The sequence below is a fragment of the Panthera uncia genome, chromosome E1 (genome assembly GCF_023721935.1).
Source record: "Panthera uncia isolate 11264 chromosome E1, Puncia_PCG_1.0, whole genome shotgun sequence".
Taxonomy (NCBI): domain Eukaryota; kingdom Metazoa; phylum Chordata; class Mammalia; order Carnivora; family Felidae; genus Panthera; species Panthera uncia.
In genome coordinates, this window is record NC_064814.1 from 54,731,885 (window position 1) to 54,753,672 (window position 21,788).

Consider the following 21,788-nt stretch of genomic DNA (forward strand, 5'->3'; position numbering starts at 1 on the left):
AAGCATCCGACTGCAGCTCAGGCCGTGATCTCACGGTTCATGAGTTTGAGCCCTACATCGGGCTCTGTGCTGACAACCCAAAGCCTGGAGCTTGCTTCAGATTCTGTGTCTCCCTCTCTGTCTCTGCCCCTTCCCCGCTCACACTCTCTCTTTCTGTCAAAAATAAACATTAAAAGAACAACAGACATTTGCAGATAGCCGAGGCATAAACGTTTACCACCCATTTGTCTCATGTAAAACAAAAGTTCCTGGGAGAAGTATTCCAGAACAGAATAATGCGATGAAGAGGACAGATGACATAAGGCACTGTTCCCAAACTTGAACGTACATCAGAATCACTTGGAGGGCTTGTTCAGACAGAGGCTGCCGGGACTCACCCCGAGAGCTTCTGATTCAGCAGGTCTGGGGTGGGGCCTGAGGTCTCGCTTTTCTAAAAGGTCCCCGGTGATGTCGATGTTGCTGGTCTGGGGACCACACTGTGAAAAGCACCGCTTTGGATCCCAGCTCCTTCTTTCTGGGTGTAATCACACAACTTAGTCCTAAACTGAATGTGTTCAGACAATAATACTAAAAATGCTGGGGAACACCGGAATCAAAATATTAAAGAAAAAGAAGGCTAACGTTACAAACTCTGTTAACGCAAAAGTATGTCTAGCTATGCTTCTCAAATTTTCTACATGTAGAAGGTATTATCACAGGCGCTCTAAAATCAAGGTATAACCAAGATTGGTAGGAATGAGGAGGTAGGAGGTGGTGTAAGAGCCGTAATTTTTTTTCTTGGTAGGAAATCGATAGATACCATCTGAAGTGGAAAACTCGAGAGAAATATCACTTAAAAAGTCAAAAAGTTATAATGATAAGTAGGTAATCTTCTCCACAAAGACTCTTAAAACCAAGTACATCATACCTAAAATAAATGAAAACATACATCTACATCAAATCTTGTACATGAGTCTTCATAGCAGCATTATTACCAATAGTCCAAAAGTGGGGAAGACCCAAAGCCCCATCCACTAGGAGCGCCTGAGTGGTTCAGTCAGCTAAGCGTCTGACTTCAGCCCGGGTCATGATCTCACGGTTCGTGAGTTCGAGCCCCGCATCAGGCTCTGTGCTGACAGCTCGGAGTCTGGAGCCTGCTTTGCATTCTGTGGCTTCCACTCTCTCTGCCCCTCCCCCTGTCACCCTCTGTCTCTGTCCCTCTCTCAAAAATAAATAAACATAAAAAAAATAAAACAAAATAAACAAAGCCCCATCCACTGATGGATGAAGAAAATGTGAAGAAAATAATACAATGGAATATTATTTGACAATAAAGAGAGTGAAGGATCGACACATGCCACAGCATGGATGGACCTTGAAGACATTATGCTTAATAAAAAAAAATCAGCTACAAAGGGCCACATATTATATTATCCCATTCAGGTGAAACACGGAGAACGGGCAAATCTCTGGAGACAGAAAGTGGATCAGTGGTTGCCTGGGGCTGAGAGGGTAGTGGGGGAGCGGGAACGGGGAGTGACTGCTAGCGGGTGTAGGGTCTCTTCTTGGAGTGTTTAAAAATGCCCTAAAACTTTATGAAACTCTTGGTTTCTGTTCAGGTTGTTACCTCACAGTTTGTGAGTTTGAGCCCCTCGTTGGGCTCTATGGTGACGGTATGGAGCCTGCTTGGAAGTCTCTCTCTCAATTAACCTATGATAAAGGAAACAAGAATACACAACGGATAAAAGACAGTCTCTTCAACAAATGGTGTTGGGAAAACCGGACAGCTACGCGACACGTGAAAGAACGAAACTGGACCACCTTCTTACGCCATGTACAAAAATAAATTCAAAATATATTAAAGACCTAACTGTGAGGCCTCAAACCATAAAACTCCTTCCTAGAAGAAAACACAGGCAATAGTCTCTTTGACAGCGACCATGGAAACATTTTTCTAGATCTGTCTTCTCTAGCAAGGAAATAAAAGCACAATTAAAACTATTGGGACTAAAGCACCAAAGCAAAAAGCTTTTGCACAGTGAAACCATCAACAAAACAACAAAGCAACCTACTGAATGGAAGAAGGTATTTGCAAATGACGTATCCAGTAAGGGGTCCAAATATATAAAAAATTTATACAACTCAACACCAAAACAACAACAACAACAACAACAAAAACAAATTTACAAATGGGCAGAGAATCTGAATAGACATTTTTCCAAAGAAGACATAAAGATGGCCAACAGGGGCGCCTGGGTGGCTCAGTCGGTTGAGTGTCCAACTTCGGCTCAGGTCATGATCTCACAGTCCGTGAGTTCGAGCCCCGCGTCGGGCTCTGTGCTGACAGCTCAGAGCCTGGAGCCTGTTTCAGATTCTGTGTGTCTCCCTCTCTCTGACCCTCCCCTGTTCATGCTCTGTCTCTCTCTGTCTCAAAAATAAATAAATGTTAAAAAAAAAATTAAAAAAAAAAAGATGGCCAACAAACACATGAACAATGTTCAACATCACTCAACATCAGGAAAATGCGCATCAAAACCATAATGAGATATCACCTCACATCTGTCAGAATGGCTATAATCAAAAACATAAGAAACAACAAATGTTGGCACGGATGTGGAGAGAAAGGCACCCTCGTGCACTGTTGGTGGGAATGCAAACTGGTGTGGCCACTGTGGAAAACAGTAGGGAGGTTCTCCAAAAAAAAATTAAAAATAGAACTACCCTATGATCCAGTAATTTCACTCCTGGGTATTTACCCAAAGAAAATGAAAACGCTAATTCAAAAAGATAGATATTATTACTGTAGCATTATTTATAATAGCCAAGATATGGAAGCAATCCAAGCGTCCATCAACAAATGAATGCACAAAAAAGACGGAGGATATATAAGAACATTCCTCAGCCACCAAAAAGAATGAAATCTTGCCATTTGCAACAACACGGATGGAACTAGAGGGTATGATGCTAAGTGAAATAAGTCAGAGAAACACAATTACTGTATGATTTCACTCACATGTGGAAATTAAGAAACAAACGAATGTAGAAAACACACACACACACACACACACACACACACACACAAAACAGACTCTTAAGTACTGACAACAGACTGATGGTTGCCAGAGGGGAGGTGGGTGGGGAGAAGGTAGAGATAGATAGAAGTCCACTTCAAAAGTCCATCTATCTCGATGACCACTGAGTAATGCCTAGAATTGTTGAATCATTGTTTTGTGCACCTGAAACTAATATAACCTTGTTTATTATACTTGAAAAAAATTCTTTTAAGTTTATTTATTTACTTTGAGAGAGAGAGACAGAGAGAGCAAGGGAGTCACAGAGAGGGAGGGAGAGAGGGAGAGAATCCCAAGCAGGCTCCACGCTGTCGTCACGGAGCCCGACTCGGGGGCTCAAACTCACGAACCGTGAGATCATGACCTGAGCCGAAACCGGATTCTCAACTGAATGAGCCCCCCCAGGCGCCCCCCAGGCATCAGTGATTTTCTAAAGCTCCCCAGTGGCCTTCAGCATGCAGCTAAGGTCGAGAAGTGTTGCACTACCGTATTTTCCCCGTAGGCTTTTCATATGAGACACACACATGAATGTGGACAGGCCGACAGAGAACCTCGGAGGGGAGAGAGAGGATGACAGAACTAGAAATATGCCCGGTGAAAAATAAGTAAACGTATTGAGTTCATTACCTTCCGTCGTCTGGGCCTCCTAGTGATACCAAGTACAAATCATTTGGTGAAAAGGCCAGTGCTTCGATTTTGCCCTTGTGAAGTGACAGCCGGACAATCAGCTCCCTTTGTTTATAATCCCACAAAATGATATCTGCCTGGGGGCGAGAAGACGCTGTCAGATCGCAGACTGGCTTCAGAAGAGTCCCAGCACAGAGCTACCTCTCTTGGTGGAAAACAATCAGTAAGAGCACTTTTCTGGAGATTAGACTGCGTCTCACAAACATTAAGGGCAAGAGGGAGGAAACCATTTTAAATTAAGCAGAGGGGGAGCCTGGGTGGCTGAGTCGGTTGAGCGTCCGACTTTGGCTCAGGTCATGATCTCACTGTTCTGGGGTCGAGCCCCTCGTCAGGCTCTGTGCTGACAACGTGGAGCCTGCTTGGGATTCTCTCTCTCCGCCCCTCCCCTGCTCGCACACTTGTTCTCTCTCTCTCTCTTTCTCTCAAAATAAATAAACATTAAAAAAATATTTTAAAAAATTTATTAATTAAGCAAAGGGGCACTTGGGTGGCTCAGTTGGTTGAGCATCTGACTTCAGCTCAGGGCATGATCTCGTGGTTCATGAGTTCGAGCCCTGCATCAGGCTCTGTGCTGACAGCTGGAAGCCTGGAGCCTGCTTCGGATTCTGTTTCCCTCTCTCTCTGCCATTCCCCCACTCAAGCTCTGTCTGTCTCTCTCTCAAAAATAAATAAGCATTAAAAAAACTTTTTAAATAAATAAATTAAGCAGGGACTTTTTGTTCCTGAGCATTATCAGTCCACTCTCTGTGGAGTCAGGTGTAAACACCAGAGTGCTTACTCTCAGCCGAAGGGAATAAAAATGAGCTCAAAGAGGAGGCCATGAGGAAGAAGAGGGGAAAACCAGGGACCATCGCAGAGCTGCCCTGAAGTTGGGGGGGGGGTTCTAGGGAGTCACCTCTGTATCAATTTACAAGGAACTATTTTTTCAGTTCATTCACCTTGAAACCCATGAACGTGACTTGCCCGGAGGCAAGGTACAGCCCACTCTTGGAGATGGCCACACAGGAGACGTTGTTACTGTGGCCATGCAGGAAGTTCTGTTCCTGAGTATTTATTGCCTGGATCAGGACTGTGCAGCCCAGGGGGAAAATCAAATGTTCCTGGTCAGGATGGCATTTCAGACCAGTGGGCACGTGTCCTAGAAGAGAGAGATTAAAAATAGTAATGATTAAAGGAAGAAAGAAAGAAAAAATAAAGGTGGTGATAATTAGGGGTGCCTGGCTGGCTCAGTGAGAACAGTGTGTGACTCTTGATCTCTCTGGATTCAAGCCCTGTGTTGGGTGTGGAGCTTACTTAAAAATAATAATAATAATAATTAAAAAAAAAATAATAATTAGTTGCACAAGTAGCCCATATATGTATATACATACGTATACACATGTATATATACATATGTATATACATGTATATGTATATACATATGTATATATACATATACATGTATATATACATGTGTGTATGTATATATATATATATATATATTTTTTTGATACAGTGGTGCCCGGGTGGCTCAGTCAGTTGAGAGTCCGACTTTGGCTCAGGTCACGATCTCACGGTTCGTGAGTTCAAGCCCCGCGTTGGGCTCTGTGCTAACAGCTCGGAGCCTGGAGCCTGCTTTGGATTCTGTGTCTCCCTCTCTCTCTGCCCTCCCCTGCTTGTGCTCTGTCTGTCTGCCTGTCTCTCTCTCTCAAAAATAAATAAACATAAAAAAAAATAAAACAAAATTGAATACAAATTTTGAAATAAAAAAAAATCTGAGATCAACTAAAACAAGTGGGTTGGTGAGGGGGTATCATATATGTAATTTTATTCCACTGACAAGGTCGGTCTAGTATACCACTTCTCAGACTTCAGTGCATAAAATTGCCAGGGGATCTGGTTAAAATGCATATTTCAGGTCTGGAAGGGGAGCTGAGATTCTGAATTTTTTTTTTTTTATCTTTTTTTTTTTTAATGTTTATTTATTTCTGAGAGAGAGAGACAGAGTGCAAGCGGGGGAGGACAGAGAGAGAGGGAGACACAGAATCTGAAGCAGACTCCAGGCTCTGAGCCGTCAGCACAGAGCCCGATGCGGGGCTCAGACCCACAAACCGCGAGATCATGACCTGAGCTGAAGTCAGACACTGAACCCAGACGCTGAACCCACTGAGCCACCCGGGTGCTCCTTGAGGTTCTGAATTTCTGACAAGTTCTCAGGAGATGCTGGTGGTGGTCCAGGAACCTCACTCTGGAGAACAAGGCCAATTCTTGGAATCCTGAGAAGCAGGAAATACCAACAGCCAGTCTGGGTGAGTGGGAAGCACAGTACGAACATGAATTCACTGCCTCCACTACCCACAAAGTAAAGATAATTTGGTTCCGAGTCACCACCAGGCGCTCGCTCTAAGGAAGCCCAGACCTCTCGCAGTGAGACCCCATCCTCCAGCTCTGGGGCAAGAACCATCACCCCAATTATAAACCTTTGCAACATGCTTTATTGTGAAAGAGAGGTCCTCCCTTATCACTCAATTTTGGCCAGAATTTGGGGGGCTAGGCTTGATACTATTTTACGGTACAAACCGTAAAGTCAACTTGATTAGTTAAAAATCATTTTTGGTGTCATGGTATTAAATGTATAGATTAAGGAAAAATAATTTTTATAATAATACATTCAATCTCCTTTCTAAAAACAGGATATGTTTTTCTACGAAATCTCCTTTTAGGGCTTCCATTTTCGATTTTTCTCCCTAAAGATCTCACACATTTCTTAGTACATTTATTCCAGGGTATTTTAAAACCATTCTATGGCTATCTCCTACTCCATCAAAAGAGTCATAAATATTTATTAATATCATGTTCTCATCTTTTAATGAATTCATCTTTTACATTTAACTCCCTCTAGAATTTATTTTGGTACAGAATGTGATTCCAGTAGCTAAATAGATCACAGATTTTTCTTTCTTTCTTTTTTTTTTCTTTTGCTCAAATTGTCAAATGTATTTATTGACTAAATGATTTCTTTCGCTTTACTTGAGATTGTTCCTTTTTCCTGTCGTAAGTTCTCCAAAGCCTAAGGTTTCTGTCTTTGGGGGTGATCTGTCTGATGAGGTTTTGGGGTGATGGTGGGGTTCGGAGCTGACAGCCAAGAAAGAATTCTTGAAGATGTCTTTGGGGCAAAAAAGATGATTTTGTTAAAGCACGGGGACAGGACCTGTGGCAGGAAGAGCTGCACTGGGGCTGTGAAGAATGACTGGTTATATACCATGGTGTTGGGGGAGGTAAAGTCAAGAGGACGTTTCTTAAAGGGATTTCCACATGCGAAAAAGACTCACAGGGTACTGGAGGCCTAGCTATTGTCAGGCCAAGGTTGGTTTTCACTCGAGCAAAACACTATCCTTAAGACAGTAGGGAGTTCCCGGACATTAGGCTATTGATAAGATTGCCCCCTTTTTTTCCCCCTAATTTTTAAAAAACATTGATTTATTTTTGAAAGACAGAGCGAGACAGAGCAGAGTGGGCGATGCATAGAGAGAGGGGGTGGGTACACAGAATCCAAAGCAGGCTGCAGGCTCTGAGCTGTCAGCACAGAGCCCAAGGCGGGGCTTGAACTCACTGACCGAACTTCACTGAGCTGAAGTTGGATGCTTAACTGACTGAGCCACCCAGGTGCCCCTAGATTGCCCTTTTCTTGCAGTTGTACTAAGATATTTGTAAACCGACAGTGACTCTATCAGTTTAACCATTTGTTGTCTGTCTTCTCCTTTGTTCTTGGGCAGCCAGGAATGTCACACATCCTACCTGGGGGGGACACACATCCCACCTGGGGGGAGGGGGGTGGGGCATGGGTATGCTAGTTTATGCTTTACCCTCAGCTTGTCCTATGCTCCCTCTTCATGTTCATATATACATTTTCAATTGCAGTTACCTAATAAGCAATCATTTGACTATCCATATGGAAAAAGCAAAATCAGATCCTACCTCACACCATCCGCAAACAGTACAATAGGTAGATCAAGGACCTAACTGTGACAAACAAGACTTCATGTGTACACAAGTTGTAGGAGATGACTTCTTAAACGTGCCACAAAGAGAGCAAATCCTAACAGAGAAGGCCACCGTAGTCATCCAGTTATGTTAAGAACCTAAGACTTCTGATGACAAATGACAAAATGAAAAGAAAAACCCAAACCAGGAGAAGATGTTTGCAATGTACGTAATAGATAAGGATTATATCCAGAACATACAAAGAGCTACCACAAACAAATAAGAAAGCACAAACTGCTCCAATGGAAAAATGAGCAAAGGCTATGAACAGGCAATGTAGGAGGGAGGAAATTAAAAAAAAAAAAAACCAAAAAACAATAAACATGTGAAACTATAGCCATCAAAGTAATGAGCACTGCATCCCAAATGAGACACTGTTTCATTTCCATCATAACAGCTAAAATTAAAAAGGCCGATAATAGCAAGCATTAGCGGTGATGTGAACAAAAGGAAACGCTCATACAACTGCGTCGTGGGAAGGTACTTCGGTGGAATAGCTTTGGAAAACAACACAGCCATGTTCAGAATGGTTGAGCACGCACACACCCTAGGACCCAGGTGTTCCACTCTTTGGTACGTGACCTAGAGAAATACTTGCAATTGTGTCCACAGGCCACTACAAAGGTGTTCACTGCAGCCTTGCAGCCTTGTAGTAGCAGAAAGTTGCAAATAAATTAAAAGACCATCTACGGGGAATAGATAACTAATGTTGGCGTATTTACACAAGGGAGTAGCGGAGTTAAATTAATCGACATGAGAAGATTGCATAAATGCTGGGTGGAAAAAAAAGCAGGCTTCAGAATGTGTGCAGGATGAAACCATTTCTATAAAATATAAAAACTTGCACATTTACAGTATAAATTATTTATAGATAGCATATTTAATATTTTACACACACCGCAAGCTTTGAAAGCATGGCTGGGAAGGGTACACATTAACTTCAGGGTAGTGGTTGTCTCTACAGAGGGAGAAAGGATAGGATAGTGTGATAGAAGAGAGGACTTAAAATGTGTGTTTTTTTTCTCAAAAATATTAACTCAAGGGGCGCCCGGGTGGCTCAGTCAGTTGAGCTTGACTCTTGATTTTGGCTCAGGTCACGATCTCACGGTTTGTTGGATTGAGCCCCACATCAGGCTCTGTGCTATTAGCACAGAGCCTGCTTGGGATTCTGCCTCTGTCTCTCCGTCTCTCAAAATAAAGAAAAGACATAAACTCAAAAAAATTAACTCAAATAAGAAACAGTATCAAAACTTGCTAATCCTGTGTGCAATACTTGGTATTTATTATGGCATTATAAATTTCTGTTGCACTATTTTATGATAAAAATACAAGAGCCCTATAGTAACCCCTGCACAGGAGCACCTGAGTGGCTCAGTTGGTTAAGCTTTGGACTTCGGCTCAGGTCATGATCTCACAGTTCATGGGTTCGAGCCCTGCGTCAGGCTCTCTGCTAACAGCTCAGCCCCTGGAGCCCACTTTGGAGTCTGTTTCTCCCTCTCTCTCTCTGTCCCTCCCCCACTCAAGCTCTGTGCTAAGGGAAAATGTACATGGCATAGTGTTAAGTGGAGTTAAGTAGAAAAAAAAAAAAGTCTAAAATTATACAGTATGAGCCCCCGTTCATTTAAAAAAGGTTTAGGGGTGCCTGGGTGGCTCAGTCAGTTAAACACTGACTTCAGCTCAGGTCGTGATCTTGTCGTTCGTGAGTTCGAGCCCTGTGTTGGGCTGGGAGCCTAGAGACTGTTTTGGATTCTGTGTCTCCCTCTCTCTCTTCCCCTCTCCCCCTGCATCATTCTCAAAAATAAAATAAACATTAAACATTGTTTTTAAAAAGGGGCACCTGGGTGGCTCAGTTGGCTAAGCATCCCACTTCAGGTCAGGTCATGATCTTGCCATTCGGGAGTTCAAGCCCTGCGTTGGGCTCTGTGCTGACAGCTCAGAGCCTGGAGCCTGCTTCCGATTCTGTGTCTCCCTTTCTCTCTGTGCCCCTCCCTCGCTGGTGCTCTGGCTCTCAAAAATGAATAAATGTAAAAGAATAAAAAATGAAAATGAAAAAAAATTTTTAAAAAGTTTATATGTAAATATATATTTGAAAGGATCACACCAAACCTTTAACAGCACTATCTTTGCCAAATGTAACGATGGCTGATTTTTCTTTGGGCTTCACTGTATTTTTCCAGTTTCCTAAACTCTTCTTCTTAAGTGTGGCTATGGATTTATCCCTGTATTCTCAGAACATAGCATACTATTTGGCATATAGTGGTTCTAGATAAATGTGTATTTGACTACAGGAAAGAATATAATATAAATTGTCACAAAACCAGCAAAGTAAAAATAATTCCATTAATTTGGGCCATTTTAAAAGGCCAAGATAACTAGTAATGGCCATGGAAGGCACTGGAATATAGTGTACCATCTATTTTCTCTTTTTTTTTTATAACTTTTTTTTTTAAATGTTTAAACTTTATTTTAGCTAAAGAGAGAGACAGAAGGAGAGAGAGAGAATCCCCAGCAGACCCAGCACTGGCATTGCAGAGCCGGGTACGGCGGCTCGAACTCACGAACCCGGAAATAAATCATGATGTGAGCCAATGTAGGAGGCTTAACTAACTGAGCCACCAGGTCGCCCCCATATATTTACTCTTAGAGCTCCACAAAACATCATGAATTCAGTTGCAGAGCGCTGTGTTCGAGGTTCTGCACTGACCCCCTGCAGTCAGCAGCGGTCACTCACTTCCTTTACCAATGACCTTGCCACCAGCTCTAAAGATGGCCGATATCTCAGATGTACTAAGAAGTGCCCACTATCTATAAGAGACTGTTAAACTAACACGAAGAGTCAAGCTCTAGGTTCCAGAATGTGCCTAAAGCTTTAGCCATTGACAGTTCTGGTGTGCAATATTACAATTTTAAAACTTTCGGGCAGCACAACACACTTAAAAAAAAAAAGTTTGCTTTTTCTAAATGTAACGCGCTTGTTTCCTTCCTTCACACACAAAAACAAAGAGCATTACCCCCCTTCATGTTCAAACTATCAGGCAGTCACAAATAAGGTGTGAGCAGAACCGCCAGGCCTCCAGGACAGAAGCATCTCCCCGCCTCCACAGCCTTCCCTGACACCCTCAGTGTTAGGGTCCTTCTCCGGTTAGAGGACAAGATCATCCCCTAAAACGGATGCTCACTGCCACGTTCGGTCCCCAGCTCATTCTCATGGGCACATCAGCTGGGGTTCTAGTAGTTGTGCCCAGGGGCCGAACAGGACTCAGCCATCCCGCGGTTACCCAGGGGCGGGCAGCTGCGGGGGCTGGCGGGGTCACAGGGCCAGGGCAGAGCTGACCAGGGGGAGATGGGTTACGACCACCCTTACTCATGCTTCGGTCCCATGAGCAGGCACTTGTCCCTCTTAGGTGCTGTGAAACCATCCCGGTCTTTGAGGTCTGGGGCGAGGATGTGATTCCCCAGGGCCCTGGGGGCGGGAGAGAATTTGGCCCTTGCCAGGGTCCCGCTGCCTTCCAGGTGCCACCCGGTGTCCCACGGTCCCTGTTTGCGCTACTCGTCCCCAGGGCTTGCAACCCCCCGCCCAGACACGTTCGAGGCCTCACCATTGAAGCCGATCGCGGCCTCAAGCTCCAGCTCGGCCACCTCGGCCACCTCGGCCACCTCGGCCACCTCGGCCTTGGGAGGAATTTGGTTTTCCATTCCCTGGACACCAGGCGCTCCCTCTCTCTGCCTCGGGCCGCGCAGCGTCTCCTGGTCGGTATGGTAACGGACGCGCGCATGCGCGCCGGGCCCAGGCCCGCGCACGCTCTCGGCTGCTGAGCCCTGAGCTCCCGCTGCGGAAGCAGAGAGGGCTCCTTTTCCTTCCAATTTCCGTGAAAATTTAGGGGCATTGGCTGCACGTTTCCCCCTACGGACTCTTTTCGTAACCGCATAACCAATCACCGAGTGTCATTTAGGGAAGGGTGCTATAAGACAATCTATAATTGCCATTCTTTGGGTCCTTTGTTTGAAGCAGGATTAACAATTTTTTTTTAAGTTTTATTGAGGTATAACTTTACGTATAAAATTCACTCTGAGGTTTAGTAAATGTACACAGCTGTGCAACTATGCCCACAGTCCAGTTTTTGTGTGTTTTTTGTTTGAAGCGGGTTGCAACTTCGGGTAACTGCCGGAGGGCTTGTGATGCTTCCACCTTCCCGGGAAAATGCTTCGATTTTTGTCCAAAAGTTTTATTTTAATTGCGCCGGGCTGTTCGCGCCGACCTAAGGGTTGCTGGGGGGGGGGGGGGTGGCTTCCCTACCTTGGAGGCCGCAGCGCACACGCACCGGGGGAAACGGCAGGTTCCGGTCGCGCCCGGGCCGAACCGCGGGGTGTGAGCCGCGCGGGCCGCCGTAGTCAGCTGCCGCGAGCAGGAAGTGTCCGAAGGCGGGCGGAGACAGCGCGATGGCCCCGGACCCCTGGTGAGCCCGGGGTGAGGGCGGCCGCGCGGAGGGGTTCGCGAGGGAGGCCGGGCTTCCGGGGAGCTGGCGGTCGCCAGGCTCTGGGGCCGGGGAACCTTCGGGAAGAGGGGAGGGGCAGCGGGGGGGCAGCGGGGCCCCTTCCCCAGCCGAGGGAGACCCTGCCGTGTCCCGCCACCCTCGGTGTTCGCAGGGGCGGCCCCGGACGGTGGTGGGGGGGGGGGAACCCCGGGGAGCTGCGGGCTTGTGCCGAACCCCGGAACATGCCTTCAGCCCTTCTCGGCTGCATCTGGGGAGATTTCCCGCCCGTCCTGGCTGTGGAGGTGGCTGGTGCTGGCTTCCCTGGACTCTCGGGAAAGTGAAGTCCAAGTAACCTTTTCGCGTGCAATGCCGGTCCATCTGGTGACCCCCACCCCCGGCCCCTTACTTCACAGGCGGAGAAGCCGAGGTTCAGAATGCATGGTCACCCGCAAGTTAACCAGCTGGCTCTAGGACTTAGATCTTGTGGGCCCTTCAAAAAAACTTACCGGAATCAGGGAGGGAAATTACGCATTTGCTTATAGGGCATTTAACCCTTACCTGAGTCAGCGTCACGAAGGCTGTTTTCCTCTGCTGCAACTTCTGCAGCAGAACAATAGCTGGTAAGGGTCATTCCCTCCACAATTAAGTCCCAAGGACTGAACGATGACAGACACAAGTACTGACCCCAAGGAACATATTGCTATGGCATATCGGACTTGACTTTTTTTGTTTCATAATGAAAAGCGTGTTATATAGCTCTGTAAAGTTCTTGTTGGACTTTATGTTTTAGGTTAATATTTCTGGTAGAATTTATAATTGTTGAAGTTGTAGGCAGGATGGCTACCGGGAGAATGGTGTGCAAGATCAAAGTTAGCACGCTCTGGGATCTGGGTGACCTGGCCAATGGCTTACTTGATTTAACGCTAATTTTTTCCCACCAAGTTTTAACAATTGTATACACCCTGATAGAAAATTTAGGAAGTACTGAATACTTGCAGAGGGGAGAAACATCTTCAACTTTGTCATTTGGAATGATAGCCACTATTGATTTTTAAAATGAATACATTAGTTTATATAATATGCGTGTGTATGTACATATAATGATACATATACAAGCATCCGTGGCTTTTTGAAACTTCACCTTATGCCACTTTGCTTTTAGGAAAGACCTACCTTAGTTCCTGTTTTCTCTAACCAAAAGAAACCTGAAGGGGGTTTTTGCTTTTATGAAAAAAATGTGGAAAGGGAAAATGGCATTCAGCGTTTATTTTGCAGCAAGCTGTCTTAGGGGCATTGTGCACCCCAACCAGCAGAGTGACCCCCCCCAGGCTCCTTCCCTGGGAGCTATACTCAGCATGACAGCATCAGACTGTGATAGCTTTGAGCTGTGTCTGTGAAAACCTGTGCGCTTTTTTGGGTTTATTTTGTGCACCTGTTAGCAAGATGTGCCTTAAGGTATCAGAAAAAACCAAGAGCGGTCATTTTGGGGGGTCTGAGAAAGCTCAAAAATTTTTCTGTATGAATTAGTGGTCATTGCCCTTTTGCTTTATACCCCATTTTGCCTTATGAAAGGTTTCATTGGAAGACTACTTTTGGATAGTGAGGGAAACCTGCATGTTTTACAAAGCAGGGAACGTTTCCCTGTGTCATTAAGTATTTACTAAAAACAGGATTTTTCTAATGGTACATAATAGTGCATCATATGAATAACCATAATTATTTCCCTCTTTTGTACCTCTTTGTAATATTAGAGTTTGTTTTGTTTAACTGTTGCAGAGACAGCCCCTTTGTTCCATCTCTTACTTCCTCAGCTCATTTCCTGGAAGTGAACTGTTGGGTTCAAGGATATGAACATTTTTAAGGCCCTTGATAACGTTTTGCTAAGTTGCCCTCCACTTCCTGGAAGCTGACCCCCTCACTTTACACATAAGGTAGGAAATAGAGCTCAGAGGTGATAATCCATTTAGATTGATGGAAGCTGTCCTTGGACCCCAAGCCCCTTCCCCAGTTCATGCTGAAAACGCATTTATGATTTTTCCCGTTGCTCTCAGGTAGTTTGATTCCGTGGCTTTCTCATTTGTCCGTTGACTATGAAACAGGTGGAAACTCTGCTGTGCTGGTAGCTTAGCTCCGTTGCAAAGTGGGTTGCTGGTCAGGAGGGTAGGAGGGAGTATGGAACGGGACTTTGAAAACCTTATAAAAACAGACTTGGCTACATACAGCCTTCTGTTCGTGCTGTTGACAATCGTACATCAATGGTGCTTTACTCCTGAATGGTATTCGGCTGGTCAGTCATGGCATAGAGCCGTGACTGCTTTACCGGTGTATCAAAGCAAGCAGTAGGCTCGCTTTTTAATAGAAGGATGACTGTCTCTGAACAGGTTCTTTGCTAAAGCTAATTAGCTTTCCTGCCGGGGCAACATGTGTGTTGGTGATGCACCCTTCCTGGAAGAGTTAGAGTTAAACAGACCTTAACGGTTTTGTATTCTGGTTGGTCCTTTCTTTTTTCTTTTTGGTCTATTCTCAAAAATGTTGTGGAAGGTAAAAGAATATACAGAAAGGGATAGTCTAACGACCCCCTTTGTACTCCTCACCCAGGTCCTATAATTACCAGCCTTCTGCCATGCTGGTATCATTCCTGCCTTCCACATCTTTTTTCCCCAGGTTTTTGTTTTTTTTTAAGTAAATCTTACGTGTGTATGAATTTAACTGTGCATTCAGTGTTTTTGTGGTAGAACAGGGGACTTCCTGCGTGTTCCCCTTTTCAGGTCTTCGGTCTCTGCTGTGGCATCACCATCCTCTGTGTCCCTTGGGCCTGAAAACTCCAGTCATCCACTTTTTCTTGCCCTCCTCCTATCTGATTATTGAATATTTGGTTTTTCTTTCAAATGCCTCTGGCATCTCTTTAAAACATTTTTTTTTTTGGTAACGTTTATTTAACTTTTTGAGAGAGACAGAGAGAGAGTGAGTGTGAGTAGGGAAGGGGCAGAGAGAGAGAGAGAGAGAGAGAGAGAAAGAGAGAGACAGGATCCAAAGCAGGCTCCAGGCTCCCAGCTGTCAGCACAGCGCCCGACGCGGGGCTCGAACTCACCGACTGCGAGATCATGACCTGAGCTGAAGTCGGACGCTTCACCGACGGAGCCCCCCCCGGCGCCCCTGGCAGCTCTTTCATGCTGTCTGTTTCTGCCTTGGCCCCATGCTTTTAGTTGTGGGCCTTGCAGACAGGAGATACTGGTGACCAGTTATGGAATGGGAGTCTTCTGGGCTCTTGCCACTCCTCTCTCGTTCCCAGCCATTTATGTAAATGAGTGCAGGTTAATTTTCCTAAAGTAGTACTTTATTTATTTATTTATTTATTTAAATGTTTATTATTTTGAGAGAGAGAAAGAGAGAGTGTGTGTGCACAAGTGGGGTAGGGGCAGAGAGAGAGGGAGAGCCAAGAATCCCAGCAGGTTCTGTGCCATTAGTGCAGAGCTCGACACGGGGCTGGACTCATGAACCATGACATCGTGGCCTGAGCTGAAATCAAGAGTCAGAGGCCCTGCTGACTAAGCCACCCAGGTGCCCCTCAACTACTACGTTAGGTACTCGTGTGTTTGATACTGTGATGAGGCTGCCCGTGACCTCTGTGCTTGTGGTTCTCAGACTTTGCTCCAGGTAGGAACACCAGGGGGAGTTTTGACAACTCCTCGTGGTCAGGTCAAACCCCATTCCCAGGGTGCCTGAGCGGCTCAGTCGGTTAAGCGTCCAACTTCGGCTCAGGTCATCATCTCGCGGTTTGTGAGTTCGAGCCCCGCGTCGGCCTCTATGCTGACGGCTTGGAGCCTGGAGCTTGCTTTAGATTCTGTGTCCCCCTCTCTCTCTGTCCCTCCTCTGCTCACAATATGTCTCTCTCTGTCTCAAAAATAAACATTAAAGGGGCGCCTGGGTGGCTTGGTCAGTTAAGTGTCCGACTTCGGCTCAGGTCATGATCTCACGGTCTGTGAGTTCGAGCCCCGCGTCGGGCTCTGTGCTGACAGCTCAGAGCCTGGAGCCTGTTTCAGATTCTGTGTCTCCTTCTCTCTCTGCCCCTCCCCTGTTCATGCTCTGTCTCTCTCTGTCTCAAAAAAAATAAACGTTAAAAAAAAAAAACATTAAAAAAAAAATAAAACCATTCCCGTTTAAGCAGGATGCTTGGGTTTGGGAGCCAGGAATCGGTTGTGTTGTTGTTTCAAGATTCCCTGGTGATCCCAGCATGTAGCAGAGTTTCAGAACTAGCACCCTCCAAGGCTAATGTGGGAACGTAAAGATTGGGAGCAAAACATCTGGGATTTTGGCCTTCTGCATGTCCTAGAACCTCTTCAGGGGCTCACTCGGTGTGCCAGAGTATCCCCTACAGCTCCAACGTCCTCTTTTTTCAAAAGCCTCCCCTGATAATTCTGGTGTTCAAGGCTCCACAGAAACTAGCTTCCACGCATCTGTCTCCTTTTATACCTTACCCTCTTACCCAGGGCTGCTCAGCCGAATGTGCCCCTCCCTCCTGCTTCAACCTCGCTATTCAGCCCACGGTGTCACCTCGTGGCCCAGCCCTGTCCAGTCTGAGTGCCTCGGCCGACACTACTTTCTCTCCCTCCCAAACTCCAGGAGTACTTACCATTTAGGCTCCGTGGTTGTTAGGCAGTGTATCATACCTTACTATCGATTTCCATAGGTCTGGTCTGGGACCACAGAGCCAGACCTGTCTGTGCTCCTCTTTTCAGAGGTGACAGTATGGAGGGGAAAAGGAGAAATGTGGTAAAGCTGGGAATCAGGACCCTGTTTTCCTTATCAGCTCCCCTCCTATTTTCTTAACTACGTGTCGTGTTACTTGCTCTTTTCTTGGACGCATGAACATACACACACTTTCACACGCATACACACGTGATGCTCCTTCAGCGTAGAGTGGGGCATTGTCAAAGATCCTACCTCATGAGATTAGAAGTAGGACCTGGCCCAGATCAGGTACTCAGTTTGTTACCCATCGCCGTAATTACTCTAGTAAGATTGCTAAGGGAAGTGACCGGAGATTGTTTTTTGTTGTTTGTTTTTTTTTTGCCGTTATCGAAAAACACATTTGCCGAGTTCCCTCAGTGGATGAGTAATGTGTGGGAGTTCAAAGATTTTTAAGAAACGGATCATTTACTTTTTCAAGCAGAAATGGGGACATGGGGGCAAACAGCAGTTTTCCCTAGTTTGTACTAGGACAGCCCTAGTCCCTTCTCTGCAGAGCAGGGCCACCTGGTAGGAGAGATACAAGGTGTACTTAGCTGTTCTCTGCAAAACAAATAGGAAGCAAAAAGGCTGTCCCAGAAGGAAAAAATAAGGGACCCCGGGGAATTTATTGTGGATTTTTCAAAGCCTCCCGACACTCTGAATAACAAATAGAAGCTCGGCAAATGTTTCCAGAGAGTTCTTGCGAGCTTAGATGTCCGGAGGGGGTGTCCTGCGTCCCCAGCGCATTTTGTTGGAGGATAAACAGTACCTGCTGTTCCTGTTTTGTGAAGCTCTTCCCCAGATACCTGCCTGGCTGGCTTCCTCACCTTGCCTCGCTCTGTGTTCTTTTATCCTGCTTTCTTTTTCTTGTTAGCGCCTACCAGCCCTGGACATGCTGGGTCTTTATTTATTTTATGCTCCTTGAGCAGGGACTTTGTCCATTCGGTTCGCTGCCCTGCTCTCCAGTGCCTGGAACCCGTGCTCAGCCCAGAGGAGCCCTTGCATAAATGTTTGCCGGATGTTCTGTGAGTGGATGAATTCGAACAAGTGGTTGGGGACGTAGTTTGCAGTGGGCGGGACCACTTGGCCAAGTGGATCTACTGCCTGTTTGTGCTGATTTTCTCACTTGTAAGATGGCGATGGGAGCGGTACCCGTCTCCTGGCGTTTTCGTGCGGATGAAGCGAATTGTTACACACGGAGCATTCAGAACAGAGCCCGGCTCACACAGTATTTCCTATGACAGCAACACGCGTCGCTGTATTTACTATTCTCATCCTCCCCGTTTGACTTGGTGGCTAGAAGTAACAAGTGGTGCGCAAGTCATGCAGAAAGTTGCTTTCAAAGAGCCTGAAGCATGCTTCTCCTTTATGCCTTCGATGCAGGTTCTCCACGTACGATGCCACCTGCCAAATCGCGCAAGACATCGCCGAGAAAATCCAACAGCAAAATCAGCATGGAAGAAGTGGTGAAAATACAATCAGGGTGAGAGCAGGAGAGAATTAGGACCCGGAACGGTTTGTCTGAGCTCTGAGCTCTGCAAACCCTCCTACTGCTGAGACTGTGTGTGTGTGTGTGTGTGTGTGTGGCTGCGAAGCTTACGGGCGTTGCGTTGACCTTACAGTCAATCAGTGAATCGTTATAACTGAGACGAAACGAAGCATGACACCCGTTTAATTTCTCCTGTTTAACCGTAAAAGTGTCTAACAATTTCCTAGTCCAGCTCAGGCCCCAGATAGTAAATCTTTCGGGCTTTGCAGGACAAGAGGCTACGCCTTCACCTCTCTGAGAATCTGTTCTTGCCAAATGGCCTTTTTGACATTATACATTTATTCTATGTAATACATGTAATAATTTGCATTTTATATAGCTTGCAGGGTGTATAAAAACAGTGGTAGGATTTGGCTGGGGAACTGTGTTTTCCAGACCCTCATGGATTCACTCTAGCTCCTTCGATTCAGATCCCAACACTGCGGGTTTCTCTCTAACCTTTCCCCTTCCAAGTTGGTATTTTTCTTTTCCGGCAATCAGAACAGGGAGATCTTTTTGCTCATGGGGTCTGTCTTAGGGGTTGCAGAACACAGTTTCAGACACTGTACCACCACGGGCACCACCACAGACACTTAAGTCTGAGTTTGTCTTTCCTTTTTTTTTTTTTTTTTTTTTAACGTTTTTTTTTTTTTTTGAGAGAGAGAGAGAGAGACAGAGACAGAGCACGAGCCGGGGAGGGGCAGAGAGAGAGGGAGACCCAGAATCCGAAGCAGGCTCCAGGCTCTGAGCTGTCCGCGTAGAGCCCGATGTGGGGCTCGAACCCATGAGTGTGAGATCATGACCTGAGCCACAGTCGGATGCTCAACCGACTGAGCCACCCAGATGCCCCAAGATTTCGTACTTTTTTATGGCTGAGTAATATCCCATTGTGTATGTCCACTGCATCTACTTTCTCTATTCAGCTATCAATGGGCATGTGGGGTCTTTCCATAATTTGATTATTGTAGATAAAGCTGCAATAAACATAGGGGCACACGTATCTCTTTGAATTAGTGTGTTTATATTGGGTTAAATACCCAGTAGTGCAACTACTGGATGGTATGGTGGCTCTATTTTCACCTTTTGAGGAAGCTCCCTACTGTTTTCCACAGTGGCTACACCAGTTTGCATTCCCACCAACAGTGCACGAGGGTTCCTTTTCCTCCACATCCTCGCCAACACCTGTTGTTTCTTGTGTTGTTGATTTTAGCCATTCTGACAGGTGTGAGGCGATATCTCATTGTGGCTTTGATTTGTAGTTCCCTGAGGAGGAGTGACGATGAACATCTTTTCATGTGTATGTTGGCCATCTGGATGTCTTCTTTGGAAAAGTGTCTATTCGTGTCTTCTGCCCATTTAAAAAAAATTTTTTTTTAATGTTTTATTTATTTTTGAGACAGAGAGTATGAACGGGGGAGGGTCAGAGAGAGAGGGAGACACAGAATCTGAAGCAGGCTGCAGGCTCTGAGCTGTCAGCACACAGCCCGACGCAGGGCTCGAACTCACGGACCGTGAGATCATGACCTGAGCCGAAGTCGGACGCTTAACCGACAGAGCCACCCAGGCGCCCCTCTTCTGCCCATTTTTAAATTGGATTACAGTAAAACCTTGGTTTGCGAGCATAATTCGTTATGGAAACAAGCTTGTCATCCAAAGCACTTGTATATCAAAGCAAATTTCCGCATAAGAAATAGTGGAAACTCAGATGATTCATTCTACAAAATATAAAGAAAAATAAACAACATGCACTTTTAAAAACCTTCGTGGCTGGTGTGAGGGAGACGAGAGAGAGGAGGGTTACTGCGTAGGACGACTTTCACTATCACTAACGGAAGTTGACCACAGTACGGTATTAATAAAGTCTTGTCTTATACTGTATTTAGTGTAACTGGCCATAAGGCAGCAGAGGAAAGGGTCTCTATCTGCAGGCAGCCTGACCTAGAATGGAGCACAGCATTCCTAGGCTCGCTCTTGGATGGAAAAGCAAAGGACTGTCCAGAGATGCTTGGAAGTGACAAAAAATACACTAATGCCTGTTGTGGGCACCTTCCAACATTCCGAAAAATCACTGATTTCTGCCAAACACTCCAGCCTGAGACCGAGCATCCGAGTGTGGGAGCCGATGACCCACAATCCCGCGGCGAGAGAGAACCATTGGCTCAGTTGTGATCATGCGACATTCAGCATCACATCCTACTCGTATTGTGAGACGTTGCTCGTTTATCAAGTTAAATTTCATTAGAAATGTCTGCTCGTCTTGCGGATCACTTGTAGAACGAGTTACTCGCAATCCAAGGTTTTACTGTATTTGGTTTTTGGGTGTTGAGTTGTATCAGTTCTTTATAGAACTTTATAGAACTGATTTTGGATACTGACTCTTTATCGGATATGTCCTTTGCAAGTATCTTCTCCCATTCAGTAGGTTGCCTTTGAGGTTTCTTGATTGTTTACTTTGCTCTGCAGAAGCTTTTTATTTTGATGTAGTCCCAATAGTTTATTTTTGCTTTTGTTTCCCTTGCCTCGGGAGACATGGCTAGAAAAAGGTTGCTATGGCCTGTGTTCTCTTCTAGGATTTTTCTGGTTTCAGGTCTCACATTTCGGTCTTTCATCCATTTCGAGTTTGTTTTTGTGTTTGGTGTAAGAAAATGGTCCAGTTTCATTCTTTTGCATGTTGCCATTCGGTTTTCCCAACACCACTTGTTGAAGAGACTGTCTTTTTCCCATTGGATATTCTTTCCTGCTTTGTAGAAGATAAAGTGACCATATAATTGTGGGTCTATTATATTAATTGTTAGTACTTCTACATGTAATCATTTTCATTAATTTCTGGCTTCCTCTTCCTCTGTTACTTTTTGCAGAAATAAGCGTGTGTGTGTGTTCTCATTTCTCTTTCTTTTCCATAAGATACTCCTTTGTGTCTTGCTCTGTTTATTTACTACCGTGTTGTAGTAATCTCTCCATATTAATTCTTCGAGATCTTCGCTGTTCTTTAGGACTACATAGTTGTGCTACTGCACGGATACGCCATAGTCCACTTAACCTGCCTAAGGATGGGAGTTTAGATAATTTCTCCTGTTTTGCCGTTATGAATAATGCCACAATAAGTAGCTTTATGTTCTTCCTCCCCTTGGTATTTGTGGAGGTGTCTTTTCAGGGTGAATTCTCAGAACCTGGGTGGTTGTGATTTTTTTCACCTGCCACCAAATTCCTGTCCACAGGGGTGTGCTTACTCACCCTCTGACCAGCAGTGCACGAGTTTCTGTTTCTTCACAGGCTGGCCAACAAGAGGGTGTC

General features: G+C 45.4%; 2 protein-coding genes across 2 annotated transcripts in view; one reads left to right on the plus strand and one right to left on the minus strand.

Annotated features, from left to right (window-relative positions):
• The window catches only part of CFAP52 (cilia and flagella associated protein 52), a 43,347-nt gene extending 31,820 nt beyond the window's left edge, over positions 1 to 11,527 (minus strand). Inside the window, exons 1-3 of the mRNA XM_049638098.1 lie at positions 11,360 to 11,527; positions 4,676 to 4,875; positions 3,678 to 3,814 (exon numbers count right to left, since the gene is read on the minus strand). Of these exons, the coding sequence (XP_049494055.1) occupies positions 3,678 to 3,814; positions 4,676 to 4,875; positions 11,360 to 11,456 (434 nt within the window). The 5' untranslated portion in view covers positions 11,457 to 11,527. The remainder of the gene's footprint in view (positions 1 to 3,677; positions 3,815 to 4,675; positions 4,876 to 11,359) is intronic.
• A 625-nt stretch (positions 11,528 to 12,152) lies between these two features.
• Positions 12,153 to 21,788, plus strand: part of STX8 (syntaxin 8) — a 251,858-nt gene continuing 242,222 nt past the window's right edge. The window contains exons 1-2 of the mRNA XM_049638107.1: positions 12,153 to 12,217; positions 18,350 to 18,449. Coding sequence (XP_049494064.1) covers positions 12,201 to 12,217; positions 18,350 to 18,449 — 117 coding nt within the window. The 5' untranslated portion in view covers positions 12,153 to 12,200. The remainder of the gene's footprint in view (positions 12,218 to 18,349; positions 18,450 to 21,788) is intronic.